The sequence below is a fragment of the Schistocerca gregaria genome, chromosome 7, assembly GCF_023897955.1.
Source record: "Schistocerca gregaria isolate iqSchGreg1 chromosome 7, iqSchGreg1.2, whole genome shotgun sequence".
Taxonomy (NCBI): Eukaryota; Metazoa; Arthropoda; class Insecta; order Orthoptera; family Acrididae; genus Schistocerca; species Schistocerca gregaria.
In genome coordinates, this window is record NC_064926.1 from 86,312,140 (window position 1) to 86,329,158 (window position 17,019).

A 17,019-nucleotide genomic window follows, 5' to 3' on the forward strand; every position below is an offset into this window, starting at 1 on the left:
CTGGACAAACCTGCAGGCTGCACTTCTGATCCTTAAAGGAATTATTTTTCATTCCAAAATCATCTTTCGGTTTGGGACAGAGATCTGGTGTTAGCTACAGAGGACACCACTCCACAGGCTGAACTTCTGCCCATCCTCTGGTATGAGGTTATGCATTTATAACATGTGTACCATTGGGGTGTGTCACATACAAAAGTGTTAGCATACAGATACATTTTTTGGCCAGGCATTGATGGGAAAATAATGCAAGTGGTTGCAACTTGCCCACAGTGTGCCACCCTTCAGGCAACCTCCATGCACCTTTCGTCATCGTGGCCAGCTCCACAGTGGTCTTGGGAACAAATTCCTGTAGATTTTGGGGAATTTTTTTTTTGAATTTTTACTAGCTTATTGTTATTGATACATATTCTAAGTTTCCATATGTGGCACATTGTCAGTCTACTTCTGTGGCGACAGTATTTTCAGCTCTGACAAAAATTTTTGCAACGGAAGGTCTACTATATACATTAGTTATAGAAAATGGCCTACAGTTCATATTGCAAGAATTTGAAAATTTTTGTGAAAATGTGGTGTCTCCTCCTGATACTTGTTCTTTGCAGAAGCATTCGGTCAATTCAGAATCAATACCATTTCAGAAACATTTCATCCCTTGGTGTGATAAACCCCGTCTTAAAATGAAATATTACTTCCTTTACCCATGGCAGCACTAAAGAGAGTATGTATATAGACAACATTTTACTCTTATATACCTACTTTAATGGCACATTTAACATGTAAATATCGTAAATTGTGCTCGATAGGCATCACATCTAGCAAATGGTCATAATAATGTTACTCAGTTTTCCTAAGTGGATGAAACAAGTAAAAGTTTTTTGACTTCTGCATACCAGAATATAATTGGAAACAAATATTTCTGTTTTCTTTTCTGTTTCATAATTTTATATTTCTGATTTACTGTTTTTCTTAGACCTTTCAACAGTATCCAGACTTTTATTGTGCAGCCTCTTTGCATTTTACTTCATGTTCATCTCCCTTGATGTCACTTATTTCAGTAATTCATTGTGCTATATTTCATATCACAATAACTGTTTTCTATACCTTGCAGAGCGCGAGTGTCTTCAGCTAGGATCATTATCACACTATATCAATGCTCGGGCTCACGGGTACCATGATCTACCAGCTCATCCTGATGTAGCACCACCATCAGAAGTGCGTGACGTTGAGCAGCAACCAGTAACAAATACAGTACGTGCAAAGAAGGTGCATCCTGTTAAGAAGAAATCATTTTACTCGGACACAGAGCCCAGCTCTCAAGATGGTAAGCTGTTGAACATATAAACAAGATACATGTAATGTCAGTTTGATTTTCATTTTCTTCCATATGTTTATGCTTCACCACGTGATGAACCGCCCATATAAATTAAGGTGCAATATGCTGGCTTGGGAGATGGGACTCAGCCAGGCATGCATACTGGATCTACATTAATTAATATGGACCTGGGGTTGAGATGGTTAGAGGGCCGGCTGGCCGAATGAGGGCGATTGAGTACCAATGACTGCAGCATTCGCAGTCGGGAATTGCATCAGTGGAGGCTCAAGTGACTCACGATAAGCAGGGGGTACACTAACAATAAGAAATACATATGAATACAGAACAAGCTTTTAAAAGGTGTAATTGGCAGTTATAGAAACCAAGAATCAAACGTTGTCGTTACAAATAGTATGTACATTTTTTCTCCTGGCATCTGAAAACTACTTTACCATAAACTGTTTTTAACAAATTTGCTTGAAACTTGAGTAGATGGTTGTACAAAATTCTGTAGCTTAATTTATTGGGAGAGCCATGCCTTTGAAGTAGTGTGACTAATCAGACATTATTCACTGTATTCTAAGGATTGATAAGTTTTGCAGTGCCGAGGAAAAGTATACTGTCATTTAACATGGAAAAAGTGTATTTTCACCCAGGAGAAAGTGTATTTTCAATCAGGAAATCCGGGAATTTTTTTTCCTGGTCCACGTATACACCCTGGTTAGTAATGTACCTGGTTAATTAATTAGGACACTACTGATGCCCTGCAGAAAGAACTGAGAAAGTGAGATGGAGCACTGCAACAGGAAAGGAGAGGTACATCGGTATAATGTGGCTGGAAAAGAATATGATAGTCTTGGTACTGTCGGAGGGCCTAGCTCCGATTAATCCGGCTAGCTCCTTCTCGATATAAGAAAGAAATTCAGAATACAGCTACCAACACAGTAATAGGATAAGTAATCAAAGCGGGAGGGTCAAAAAATTAACTGCAGCAGTATATGCTTATGGGCACCCACTGGCAATTCCAGCAGAACGGACGCACATGAAGCGTGCCCCGTCAGTACCATAGAAGACAACAAGTGTTTAGTCTCACGTCAATCGCTAGATTCTGCAGTTTGGAAGTTCCGTTTGCCTATGGACATAGTGGTGTGGCCACTAAGTGGGCTCTTCACATGATGTTATGCTGTATTTTGGCATACACGATAGAGGCTTTTGACATCACCATTAATTTTGAATATATGCTTGTGTAGTTAACTACTAACCATTTCATTGCCTAAGCTTTTCGTATCTCCTGTTCTACTGGGGATTGCTACTGTACCTAAATTGTTGAAGCAACACGCATCATGGTGCTCACAGCATGATTGGATTCAGCACAAAACGTATTTGTTGCATAAAGTGCATTGTGTGCACGACTCTCAAGGAGAACAAATAATTATGTACAATATTTAGATGAGGAGGTATGCCCTCATATGTGGGATGTTTCCCTCAACTGCAGTTTTCAAATGAACAAATTTGCAATAGTATGAAGAATCTACCGTATTTACTCGAATCTGAGCTGCACTTTTTTTCCGGTTTTTGTAATCCAAAAAACCGCCTGCGGCTTAGAATCGAGTGCAAAGCAAGCGGAAGTTCTGAAAAATGTTGGTGGATGCCGCCACAACTAACTTCTGCCGTCGAATATATGTAGCGTTACCTAGGCATACTTTGTAGGCACAAAGATAAATACTGGCACTAAATCCTCTGCGTCAGTAAATAAATTTTAAAAAAGGTGGAAGACGAGTTTTTTTCTCCGCTAAGCGTTTCGTCCACTGCATTTTCATACAGTATCCAACAAAGTAAATACAAATTCCGTATTGTACATCTTCAAATGTAGCAGCATTTCAATGTACTATGAAAATCCGACTGGCAAGACTGTTTGGGATGTTTGTCAATATGGCCAACTCTGTGTTCTGGATTTTTTCCTACCTGTGAGAAGAGATGGTTGCTAATGGGAACTTTTATGTATTGTGAATCACATGCAGTATTCTTTTCACCTTAAGAATAATACGAATATAAACATTTTGCCATGTATTTGTTTCGTGTTTGCTGCTATCTCATTTAAATCCTGTGTGCCTAATAAACTGCGAAACTAGAGTGAGACAACAGCAAATGCGGAAGAATATACATATCATATCATGTCATGTTTATATTCGTATTATTCTTATGCCTAATAGTGGTACAGTCAGGAATGAAGCACGGAAATCGACTAGATTTTTAAATTTAAGATGACTAATTTCTGTGCAGAATGTAATGTACTAAAGAGGCATCTGCAAAGATTTTCAAACGGAGAAAATTTTTCGCTAAACTCTCGTTCAGAACACCTTCTATCATACACAGTATATTATTTGGTTCTTGTTGATCATTATCGAAGCAGTGTAAGTAACAACAAATAGCAGTCTCTTGCCATTGTTTCGTTAATGAGGTGATTCCTCTCTTTTGTTTTTTAATTGTAAGCGGCAGTAGTGTGCACAAAAGCAAGCCATGCCGCGAGCGGTGACAGGTCGTAAACACTCATCAGAATGCAACAAACAATGCATGAACAGTACAGTAATGCATTTTCAGCTTAGAGTGACATAAACACCTATAACAAAGAGAACGGCACTTATGAAATCAAAGAAAAATAAGCAATCAATTCAAACCAGACGAAGCACGTGAAAAAGGAAGGGTACCCATATAAATACGGACAGAGCGCCTGACACATAGCAATAGATACCTGGTAAAGCTTAACTGCTAAGCTTATGACTCGAACCAAACTACTGTAGCTGTATCGTCATTCAATCGACCTAAATTGTGTCTCATATTACAATGGACCAATTTTGTTTCGATTTGGAGGTGCGGCCTAAAACTTTTCTCTCCTCTTGAATTTCGAGTCTCAAATTTCAGGTGCCGCTTAGATTCGGGAAAAAGTTTTTTCCTCGATTTAGAGTCTCATTTTTCAGATGCGGCTTAGATTCGAGTGCAGCTTAGATTCGAGTAAATACGGTATGTATGCTACTTTTTAATAGCTCAGTTTCAGCTTCCTCTTAACTGCATTTGAACATTTTTATACATGCCATAATAAAATAAAAATACACTTCAAAATTGGGAGTTGAGCTCAGAGGGAGGGGTAGACTATCATTTAAGATACATAAATACATAATTAAATACAAACACATGTAGGTGAAGCTCCAAAATTTATGCTAAACACAATAAACATTTTCACAAATATTTTTCAGTAGTAGTTAGAGCAGGGCAGTTGCAATAACTTTTCTCTTGTTATCTCTGTTGTCATGTCCTTGTGCTTATAGGTTGATACATTTCATGTGAAAGTATTGAGCAAGGTGCACCTAACTATTCTCCATATACCTCCGTGTGTGTTATAAATTCCGGTTTTCCTTCTGCTTGTTATTAAGACACAATTGTTATTAACAATTTTTGACTCTCTGAAATGCTATACTACTGGGGTAATATATCCATTGATGGTCTTGTATCATTACATGTCTTGTATCATTACATGTCTTGTATCATTACATGTCTTGTTTCTTTGAGCCTGTACTCTTTATTACTGTAAGTCATCGCTGATGACCTCTTGTGGTGATTTATTCAAACTACTTGCAGTATCCTATGAATTGTTGCACTGCATCGCATATCTGGCACATGGTGGTGGTTGATTTTTCAGCAATGAACTTATCTTGAAGTCTAAAAGCCACAAGTCAGTGTTGTAAATCGTAAAAAGTAGCTTGAACTGTGTTTTAAATAATTAATGGAAAATCTCATATAAAGATGTGAAACAAATACTAACAAAGAGGTAGAGGGGCTGGCCAGTACTTACCTCAGCTCAGTACAGCCGATAGATACACAAAAAACAACCGAAAATTTACGTTCCTAGCTTTACGTTCCTAGCTTTCGGAATAAATGTTCCTTCGTCAGGGAGGAGAGAGGGGAAAGAAAGGGAAGAAGGGAAAGTGGATTTAGTTACTCACAACCCAGGTTATGAAGCAACAGGGAAAGGAAAACAGGGAGGGTAGCAAGGATGGAGGCATGGTTGTCAGAGGGAAGCCAAAGATATTCTACTGTAGGTACTGTACCAGCTTCAAACCAAAGTGGATGCATACAGAAGTAAAGAGGTATATAGTATAAAGATGTAGGATGAAAAGATGCATGAATGGCTAAAGAGAAAAGGGAAAGAGAAGAAGACTGAAGAGTAAATGGGAGTGAGGTTATTTAAGGTAGGTTCAGTCCAGGGAGATGGCGGGATGAAAGGATGTGTTGGAGTGCAAGTTCCCATCTGCGCAGTTCAGAGGGACTGGTGTTGGGTGGGAGAAGCCAAATGGCACATACAGTGTAGCAGGTTCCTAGGTCCCTAGAATTAAGCTGGAGGACATGCTCTGTTACTGGATATTGGACATCTCCTAGGCGGACAGTTCATCTGTGTCCATTCATGTGCTCAGCCAGTTTAGTTGTTGTCATACCAATGTAAAAGGCTGTGCAGTGCAGGCATGTCAGCTGATAAATGACATGTGTAATTTCACGTGTGGCCCTGCCTTGAATTATGTATGTCTTACCAGTAGCGGGGCTGGAGTAGGTGGTTGTGGGGGGGATGCATGGGACAGGTTTTGCAGCGGGGTCGGTAACAGGGGTAGGAACCGCTGGGTAGAGAAGGTAGTCTGGGAATATTGTAGGGTTTAACAAGGATGTTACGGAGGTTGGGGGGGGGGGGGGGGGGGGGGGGGCAACGAAAGGCAACTCTGGGTGGTGTGGGAAGAATTTTGTCAAGGGATGATCTCATTTCAGGGGTTGACTTGAGGAAGTCATATCCCTGGCGGAGTAATTAATTGATGGATTCGAGGCCAGGATAATACTGGGTGACAAGGTGGATGCTTCTGTGTGGTCTGAGGGTAGGAACATTGTTGTTGGACGGGGAGGAATGTATTGCTCAGGAGATCTGTTTGTGGACAAGGTCTGCAGGATAGTTGCGGGAGAGGAAAGCACTGGTCAGGTTATTGGTGTAATTGTTGAGGGATTCGTCACTGGAGCAGATACGTTTGCCGCGAATACCTGGGCTGTAGGGAAGGGAGCGTTTGATGTGGAATGAATGGCAGCTATCAAAGTGAAGGTACTGTTGTTTGTTTGTGGGTTTGATATGGACAGAGGTGTGGATGTGAGCTTCAACAAGAGGAAGGTCATCCAGGAAGGTGGCTTGGGTTTTGGAGAAGGACCAGGTGAAATGCATATTCGAAAATGAGTTGATGGGATGGAGGAAATTAAGGAGTGTTTCTTCACTATGAGTCCAGACCACAAAGATGTCATTTATAAACCTATACCAGGTCAGGGTAAGCAGCTGTTGGGTCTTCAGGAAAGCCTCCATCCCATTAACTCATTTTCGAATATGTATTTCACCTGGTCCTTCTCCAAAACCGAAGCCACCTTCCTGGATGACCTTCCTCTTGTTGAAGCTCACATCCACACCTCTGTCCATATCAAACCCACAAACAAACAACAGTACCTTCACTTTGATAGCTGCCATCCATTCCACATCAAACGCTCCCTTCCCTACAGCCTAGGTATTCGTGGCAAACGTATCTGCTCCAGTGACAAATCCCTCAACAATTACACCAATAACCTGACCAGTGCTTTCCTCTCCCGCAACTATCCTGCAGACCTTGTCCACAAACAGATCTCCTGAGCAATACATTCCTCCCCGTCCAACAACAATGTTCCTACCCTCAGACCACACAGAAGCATCCACCTTGTCGCCCAATATTATCCTGGCCTCGAATCCATCAATTAATTACTCCGCCAGGGATATGACTTTCTCAAGTCAACCCCTGAAATGAGATCATCCCTTGACAAAATTCTTCCCACACCACCCAGAGTTGCCTTTCGTTGCCCCCCCCCCCCCCCCCCCCCCAACCTCCGTAACATCCTTGTTAAACCCTACAATATTCCCAGACTACCTTCTCTACCCAGCGGTTCCTACCCTGTAATCGACCCCGCTGCAAAACCTGTCCCATGCATCCCCCCACAACCACCTACTCCAGCCCCGCTACTGGTAAAACATACATAATTCAAGGCAGGGCCACGCGTGAAATTACACATGTCATTTATCAGCTGACATGCCTGCACTGCACAGCCTTTTACATTGGTATGACAACAACTAAACTGGCTGAGCGCATGAATGGACACAGATGAACTGTCCGCCTAGGAAATGTCCGATACCCAGTAGCGGAGCATGCTCTCCAGCATAATTCTAGGGACCTAGGAACCTTCTACACTGTATGTGCCATTTGTCTTCTCCCACCCAAGACCAGTCCCTCTGAACTGCGGAGATGCACTATGCGTGAAGCAGTGTAGTAAGAAATGAAACAGTTGCGCACCAGTAACAGCTGTTACTTGCAAGTGTGAGATTTTGTGTCTCAAGCTATCCAGTGCTACTAGTAACATCAATTGAGATGGCAATTGACTTACTCTGAATTTTTTGGTGTTCAAATTTTGGCACAAGTAGTAGTTTCTGAGTGACTCACAAGTGGAGCATAACTTGTGTTCTTCTAATGTATGTAACATTTGCATTCACTTGCAACCACATGTCTTTCTGAAGAATGTATTACTACTAAGCATTTGAGAGGCCTTTAGGTCATTTAGCATCTACTTCACTTATAGTGACATTATGCCAACTGACTCGGTTTCCTATGCAGCTCGTGGAGGTAACTTAACTCGTAACTGCTCTATCACAAACTCACTCGTACTTTTACATTTTCTGTTACTGGCGGACATTTGTCACAACTGAAAAAGCATTAACTAATTAGCTTGTTTACCAATTAGTTCTCGTAACTTTAGCTGCTGATGCTTAACACTATGACTTATACAGGGTGTCCTACTCAAACCTCCCTGATTTCAAGGACCCAGGAGAGAAAAACCACAGTAGATATGACAATGAAAAATGCACCACATTGTAAAGCATCTCAAAGAATTTATATTTACATGTCAGAAGTGCCAGGTATCGTTGCCAGAGTGCAGCATGATCACATGAAGTGAAAATGGCGATTCCACAGTAGCACATGCAAGCAGTAGTGTGGTTTGCGGAAAGAAATTATTGTCAAGTGTATGAATTTGATCCACCTGATATAAAAACAATTAAGGAATGTTATAGGAAGTTTCTGGCAATAGGAAGTGTTCTGAAACATTCTGGTGGTGCACGTTATGGAGTTTCAGAAGAGACAGTGGAGGACATCAGACAAACATTTCTCCGAAGCCCAAATAAGTCAATTCGTCAAGCACCTAAGCATCCATATGATTAAATAAAAATAAATTGTCATATCCACTGTGTTTTTCTCCTGGGTCTTCGAAATCAGGGAGGTTTGAGTACGACACCCTTTGTTACAACATGGACACAACCAGAAACATGAAACATCACAAGCAAACCTTGCAAATTTTTGTTTTGTTTTAGTAAAACAGCATGTTTCTCCATTGCACTCAGTTCTGTCTGGCAAATACATTTTATAGATACAAACAAATAAGTAAATGATTCTTGTCTTTTTTATTCCATTGTGGTATTCTTATCACTGCATCCTTCTCATTTGGTCCCTGGACCACAGGGCGTGTGGATTTTTGTTTCTTAAACCATAGCGACAATATGCTGGTATCACCCTATCTTTATTCTTTTTCTGCTTTGTTGTGGCGACACGTTTACCTGTTGGAAGCAACTTTAGGGGTAGAAGCAAGTGGTGCTGCTTGAGGAGGCACAGCTGATCCACGGCAAGGCTTTAGCCAATCAAAGTGTGCTATTCTAGTACGATCAAGTAACTGAATTTCGGCATTCACTGGGGAGATGATGTGCAATAGAGGGAAGGGGTCCTCATATCGAGGAGTGAACTTCTTAGTTCATCCCTTTTTTACCATGGGATTTCGGAGCAATACCATATCACCAGGTCTGTACTAAGGGAGTGTAGCACATTTGTTGTTGCATGCTGGCTGTTTTTGTGTGGCTAAGAAATTACTGTGTTTTGTGTAATCCTATTCTGACGATTATAATGACCATTAGTCAAGCGGCTACTGGAATCTTTTAATCTTAATGTATAGCAGCATGGTCTGTGACCACAGTGAACTTACACCCATACAGGTAACACCTTTAAAGTCATTTACTCCAAACATGAGAGCTGGCAACTCATTCTTGGTAGTACATATTTTTTTCTGCTAAGTTCATCTGCCTAGAGATGCAACCAATTGGTCTTTCATCACCATTATATTCCTAACTTAAAACACCTCCAACAGTGTAATCTGACACGTCTGTCAAAAGAATAAAAGGTTTTTCAAAATGTGGATATATTAGTAAAGGTGGACTAGTTATATTTTAGCTTTCCTTATTGTTACTTCACACTCATCTGTCCATTCAAATATTGCATCTTTCTGTAGTAATTTTGTTAAAGTCTTTGCTGTTGTGGCATAATTCTGCACAAAATGGTTATAATAGTTGAGTAAACCTAGGAAAGATTGTTATTCTTTAAGATCTCTTGGGGTTGAAAAATTATCCACTGCTCCAGTCAGTCTAGGACCTTGCTTAACTCCATGTGAACTAATGATACGCCCCAGGTACTGAACCTGTGACTGTGCAAACTCAATTGTGTTTTAAACTCAATTGTGCACTTTGTAGTCTAGACAGTACATTTCTTAACCTATAGGTTTTCTCCCCAATTAGTTGATTTTTTCTTTTCTTTGGCACAATGGCAATTGGACTGCCCCACAGACTTGCAGAGGGTTGAATTATCGCTGCAACCAATTGCTGTTGAATTGTGTCTTCAACAACAGATTGCAATTCATGAGGTAAGCAATACTTCTTCTGTACAATTGATCCACTATCTCCCATAGGAATTTTGAGTTGTACGCCAGTCGCTGGTAAATATTGCCTTTCCTCAAATAACCACGCATATTTCTCTCAAACTGGATACAAAAGATTTTTTCTGGCTCTGGCAAATGGCCAACTTTTCTTTCAACTAATTTGTTATTGAAGGGAATAGTGTGTAAACTTTCCTCACAGGTAACTTCTTACATCTTTTGTCTTGACATTGTTTCTGCTTAGAAACTTCTGTTTGCATAACTTCTTAGCCACTGGCTAGCATTTTGCTATGTGGGATTTCTATGTCCCATTGACCAAAATTGTCAGCATACCCAGGTATTTGAAACCTGCCCCGTTTTACTTTGGGTCTACTGAGACATCCCTTAACATGGACTTGCAACCTGTCAAGAAAGTCATTCTAGGCAAGCAGGTTGACCAGAAAGTCTGATCTTCGTGGTCTTTGACTTCAATCCAGAGAACTGTTTCCATTCCACCACTAATTGTAACAGGCATGATAGTTTGCAACACCTATGTATGCGGTTCAGTTGGAGCTTGTAATGTAGGTCCCCTTTCACAGGTTCTCGTGACTGAGACACTTGCTCACTGTCTAGATGGTGGTCTGTATCACTGAAGCGAACAATGCATGTCTTATAATCTAACACAGACTGATAGCCTGTTATGAAATCATTCCCCAGGATGATATCAAAATCTCATGTTCATTTTCTCACTACTTCCATACGAAAGACATACTTTTTCTCTTCAGCAACCAATAGTACAGGTGCCTGCAGGAATGATCATCTCATCTCCAAGTCCATTTATATTGTAGCGTGGCGGTTTTAGGACATGATTGTCATTACTAGACAGAATTAGAACACTAATCTGAGATCTGGTATCCACAAGAATTTTGACATTCTTCCCTCTGAGCTTCCCCTGTAAAACTAAATTTGCCACCTCAGTGGGTTCTCCCCATTTTATAGGGTTTACGTATTTCATGGGGGGCAAGGGTGGGTGGCAGAACCTGGCCCACACTCGTTTCCCCATGGAGTAATGGTCCTGCTCAATTGATTATTTCTCTTGTTGCTTGCTGGCACATTCCTCTTGGGGGAATTTGGCCACATATTTTGCGGGCAATGATGCTATTTGTGTCAGACAGTATGGCATTTCTTACAGCAGGAAGCCCAGCAGCGCTCAGCCATACGGTTGGGCTTCCCGAATCTCTGGCAGTTCATGTCATTAAACACATGGCATGTTTTGCTGGTGCACTTGTGACGATACAAATCTTCCCACTTCCTCAAGTAATAGACGAAGTCTGAGTGCTTCATGCAAGGAGGTGGGGGAGGCTACCTCTACCTCACTCCTTAAATATGGATTAATTCCTTATATGAATACATCAATTGTCCTCATTTCAGCCTTTTTGATTAATACTTCATTATGTGTATTATCACTTCAGAGATCATACATGCAACAAGATGCTGCCCTAATTCTGTCCGCAAATGCTTCAAAGTCCTCCCTGCTTTCTGCCTAAGGATGGACAACTGATCATGGTAATAGCTAACACCAAACTTGTCAGAGTAGTACCCTGCTAACCCATTTGCCAAGACTTCAAAAGTGGGCGTCTAGTGATTCATTATAAGTTCATGCATCGCCCGAAAGCTTCAGCTTAGTAACATCTAATAAAAGATGGTCTGGCCATGCGCATATACATCCCATGTCTCTGACACTTTGCAAAAATGTTGTAACATTTTTGCCTGGATTTCCAGCAAAAGAAGGTACAAAAGTTATGGCTGGAGGTGTACTGACTGTACTAATTTTCCTGTTTCAACTTTAGTGTCCTTTGAATTGCCCACAGTTGCCACATTTTCAGCAGCTCTGTCTTCATGTTCACGAGTTATCATGTAATTTACTCCTGGAGCTCAATTTTTTTTTTTTTTTTTCAAGCCATCGGGCTCAATCAGGGCGGCAGTTGCAGCATCAGTTGCCAATTCGGTCCTTTCTGCTGGTTGAGGAGGATGTAAATCAGGCATGGTTACAAAATTGGGACTAAGACCGAGCAGATGTAAACAGAAAAAAAGGTCTCGCTCTATTCTTGTTGGCGGAAAGATCCCTCGGCAGAAGTTCACCGGAGTTGTTAGCTAGCAGAACACATTGCAGCAACACTTACATCACATGGTGGCGGAGGCGGCAGTGCACGAAAGTGGCAGCACCAGCGGCATCTGCTTTGGCGCTTTTTCTACTGCCAGCAGCTTGCTCCGGAGTGGGACGCAATGTAGCAGTGTGCAGCCATATAGTGTGCTTGCATGCTTGATTAGACCATCATGGTCTAACTATTCGTCTCATGCGCCCGAAGGCACATCTAGTGCAAACAGTGCAGACAGCTAAGTGACTTGCGGCAGCAAACATCAAGGCGTCGCTATGTTTGCCAGCACATAGGATCGGCGGGAAAATATTGATTTGGATCTAATGGTGGTAAAGATCCCATTTCTATACACCAGATTCTTCATGTCAGGATGGTAGCAGATGGGCAACTGGGGTGTTTTTCCTACACGTAAAATGATAATTGCCAGGATTCAGGGAAAAATTGGGTTTGATTCCCAAAAACTACCACTAAGGTTCATGAAAACTGCCTACAGACACAGAGTGAACTGCACATGGTACGAAAAGAGCATTTCACCCTCAATAGGCAGGACTGGTGGACACATCCAGAGGGTAAGGAAGCTGACAGGCAAGAGAGCAACACTCTGTTGCAGTAGCTACCGCACTGACCCTCTTGTGTACCTCACGTGATGGCACCCAGTCTTGTCATTGGGGAATTTGTGGTAGAAAGTTGTGCCTCTCGCTCAGCAATACCATGGTGGTGTCCCTAGCTCAACATAATTGTGTGGTAGCCAACCACAAGTACTGTGGAGTAGTTTACGTAACTGGTCTCACCACTGCCTGAGCCTAAGTTAAAATGAGAGGAGTGGAATACAAAAAAAGAAAAAATAATTACCATTATTACCTATTACCACGTACCACTTGGTTACACACACACACACACTGTAAAATGTACACATTTCACAGATAGACATTTAATGTAAGTAAAATTAGTCAAGTTTTCAGCACCATCCAGCAGTGAATTGTATAAATTTTGTTTTACGCATGACCATATTTTAACAATTTGTCAGTTGTTTTTTCTGGAGCAGAGCTGGGAAAACCAAATTGGCTCAGGCTTGCACATTATTAGCAGGCCTTGCCACAGGTGAGGCAAATGCAAAGAAAACGATGTTAAAGCTTGCCTATCTAATGACTTATGGAGTTGTTTTTATGCTCTAGAATCAGATGAGGCGGATGGAAGCAGTGAAGAAGATGATGATCATGATGATGATGAGGAGGAGGAGGTGGAAGAGGAGGTGGAAGAAGAAGAAGATGACGAAGAAAGAAGTGAGGAAGAGGCTAGTGACGAGGAGGAGGGTAGTGAAGAGGAAGAAAGTGATAAGTCAACTGATGACTCAGAAAAATCCAGTGACACCGTTAGTAAAATTATACTAAATAGAATAATAAATTTTTGTTTTACAATAAGTAGCATTAATGTTCTTATCATCACTTGACCAGTCTATTTCTTTGTTGTGGATCTGTTTCCTCCCTCTTTGTTGCTTGCTTGGCCATTGCAATTATGTTTTCCTTCTTCCTTGTAATACATACATCCTTAATAATGTGTTTATTTCACCTTAATCAAAGTACCTGGGTTTGTATGCTGGGATATTTATAAAGTTGACTATGGGATGTATTGGATTTCCATCCTTGTGTGTGATGTTTAATGTAAGTTAGACTCTGCACAAATGGACCATAAGGAAACTGTAAGTACAAATTCTTCTAAATTTTGCCGCTAAGTTCACAAAAAGATTGACAAGCCACTAAAAATCGTGTTTTTTCTTATTTATTGCACTAAAGCGAATGAAATGAAGCAGACTGTCACACGTCGACATCATCACATAGAAATGGCATAACAAACACACAAAAAACACACCTGAAAATGGGAATCATTTCCTGATACACGTCATGCGAAAAATAAAATAAAGCAAATTGTGACTGGTAGCAGATGAGTTATTTATAAATGAACCTATTGTTTTCACAGTTACAGGCTTTCAGAACCATTTGTTGTTGTTGTTGTTGTTGTTGTTATTGTTGTTGTCTTCAGTCCTGAGACTGGTTTGATGCAGCACTCCATGCTACTCTATCCTGTGCAAGCTTCTTGATCTCCCAGTAGCTACTGCAACCTACATCCTTCTGAATCTGCTTAGTGTATTCATCTCTTGGTCTCCCTCTACGATTTTTACCCTCCATGCTGCCCTCTAATGCTAAATTTGTGATCCCTTGATGCCTCAAAACATGTCTTACCAACCGATCCCTTCTTCTAGTCAAGTTGTGCCGCAAACTTCTCTTCTCCCAAATCCTATTCAATACCTCCTCATTAGTTACGTGATCTATCCACCTTATCTTCAGCATTCTTCTGTAGCACCACATTTCGAAAGCTTCTATTCTCTTCTTGTCCAAACTAGTTATCGTCCATGTTTCACTTCCATACATGGCTACACTCCATACAAATACTTTCAGAAACGACTTCCTGACACTTACATCTATACTCGATGTTAACAAATTTCTCTTCTTGAGAAACGCTTTCCTTGCCATTGCCAGTCTACATTTTATATCCTCTCTACTTCGACCATCACCAGTTATTTTACTCCCTAAATAGTAAAACTCCTTTACTACTTTAAGTGTCTCATTTCCTAATCTAATTCCCTCAGCATCACCCAATTTAGTTTGACTACATTCCATTATCCTCGTTATCTTATATCCTCTTTTCAAGACACTGTCCACTCCGTTCAACTGCTCTTCCAAGTCCTTTGCTGTCTCTGACAGAATTACAATGTCATCGGCGAACCTCAAAGTTTTTATTTCTTCTCCATGGATTTTAATACCTACTCCGAATTTTTCTTTTGTTTCCTTTACTGCTTGATCAATATACAGATTGAATAACATCGGGGAGAGGCTACAACCCTGTCTCACTCCCTTCCTAACCACTGCTTCCCTTTCATGCCCCTCGACTCTTATAACTGCCATCTGGTTTCTGTACAAATTGTAAATAGCCTTACGCTCCCTGTATTTCATCCGTGCCACCTTCAGAATTTGAAAGAGAGTATTCCAGTTAACATTGTCAAAAGCTGCCTCTAAGTCTACAAATGCTAGAAATGTAGGTTTGCCTTTTTCTTAATCTTTCTTCTAAGATAAGTCGTAAGGTTAGTATTGCCTCAGGTGTTCCAACATTTGTGCGGGATCCAAACTGATCTTCCCCAAGGTCTGCTTCTACCAGTTTTTCCATTCGTCTGTAAATAATTCGCGTTAGTATTTTGCAGCTGTGACTTATTAAATTGATAGTTTGGTAATTTTCAAATCTGTCAACACCTGCTTTCTTTGGGATTGGAATTATTATATTCTTCTTGAAGTCTGGTGGTATTTTGCCTGTCTCATACATCTTGCTCACCAGATGGTAGAGTTTTGTCAGGACTGGCTTTCTCAAGGTTGTCAGTAGTTCTAATGGAATGTTGTCTACTCCAGGGGCCTTTTTTCGACTCAGGTCTTTCATTGCTCTGTCAAACTCTTCATGCAGTATCGTATCTCCCATTTCGTCTTCATCTACATCCTCTTCCATTTCCATAATATTGTCCTCAAGTACATCACCCCTGTATAAACCCTCTATATACTCCTTCCACCTTTCCACCTTCCCTTCTTTGCTTAGAACTGGGATTCCATCTGAGCTCTTGATATTCATACAAGTTTCTCTGTTTTCTCCAAAGGTCTCTTTAATTTTCCTGTAGGCAGTATCTATCTTACCCCTAGTGAGATAAACCTCTACATCCTTACATTTGTCCTCTAGCCATCCGTGCTTAACCATTTTGCACTTCCTGTCGATCTCATTTTTGAGACGTTTGTATCCTTTTTGCCTGCTTCATTTAGTGCATTTTTATATTTTCTCCTTTCATCAATTAAATTCAATATTTCTTCTGTCACCCAAGGATTTCTACTAGCCCTCGTCTTTTTACCTACTTTATCCTCTGCTGCCTTCACTACTTCATCCCTCAGAGCTACCCATTCTTCTTCTACTGTGTTTCTTTCCCCCATTCCTTCCAGTTGTTCCCTTATGCTCTCCTTGAAACTCTGTACAACCTCTGGTTCTTCCAGTTTATCCAGGTCCCATGTCCTTAAATTCCCACCTTTTTGCAGTTTCTTCAGTTTTAACCTACAGTTCATAACCAATAGATTGTGGTCAGAGTCCACATCTGCCCCTGAAAATGTCTTACAATTTAAAACCTGATTTCTAAATCTCTGTCTTACCATTATATAATCTATCTGATACCTTGTAGTATCTCCATGATTCTTGCATGTATACAACCTTCTTTTATGATTCTTGAACCAAGTATTAGCTATGATTAAGTTATGCTCTGTGCAAATTTCCGGGTATGTGATCCATTTGCTGCCAACCTCTATCTCAACCAGTGCCCACGTGATACCAAACTGATATCATCCTTCTGTCTCTCCTGTTCATGTAGCTGTTGCCACATCCCACATATGTCACCATTAGTTTATATCTTTTTATGCTTCCTTGTCTTGTCTTGTCTTGTTCTGTTTCTCTTTTTCTCATGGACTTCTAGATCCCATCTAACCAGACGACCTTAGGTCATCTGTCATTCACATTGTATGTCCATACCAGATGAGTTTCTATTCTTTTATTCTATTTGTGATGATTTCTTGACCCTGAGCCATTTCTCTTATCATTGTATTTCTGACATTGTCTCACTGAGATGTTCTATAAGATCTTCTA

The 17,019-nt window shown here is 40.7% G+C and overlaps 1 protein-coding gene across 1 annotated transcript in view; it reads left to right on the forward strand.

Moving 5' to 3' along the window:
• Positions 1-17,019, forward strand: part of LOC126281547 (AP-3 complex subunit beta-2) — a 223,057-nt gene that overhangs the window by 139,959 nt on the left and 66,079 nt on the right. Inside the window, exons 13-14 of the mRNA XM_049980608.1 lie at positions 1,106-1,318; positions 13,473-13,669. Of these exons, the coding sequence (XP_049836565.1) occupies positions 1,106-1,318; positions 13,473-13,669 (410 nt within the window). The remainder of the gene's footprint in view (positions 1-1,105; positions 1,319-13,472; positions 13,670-17,019) is intronic.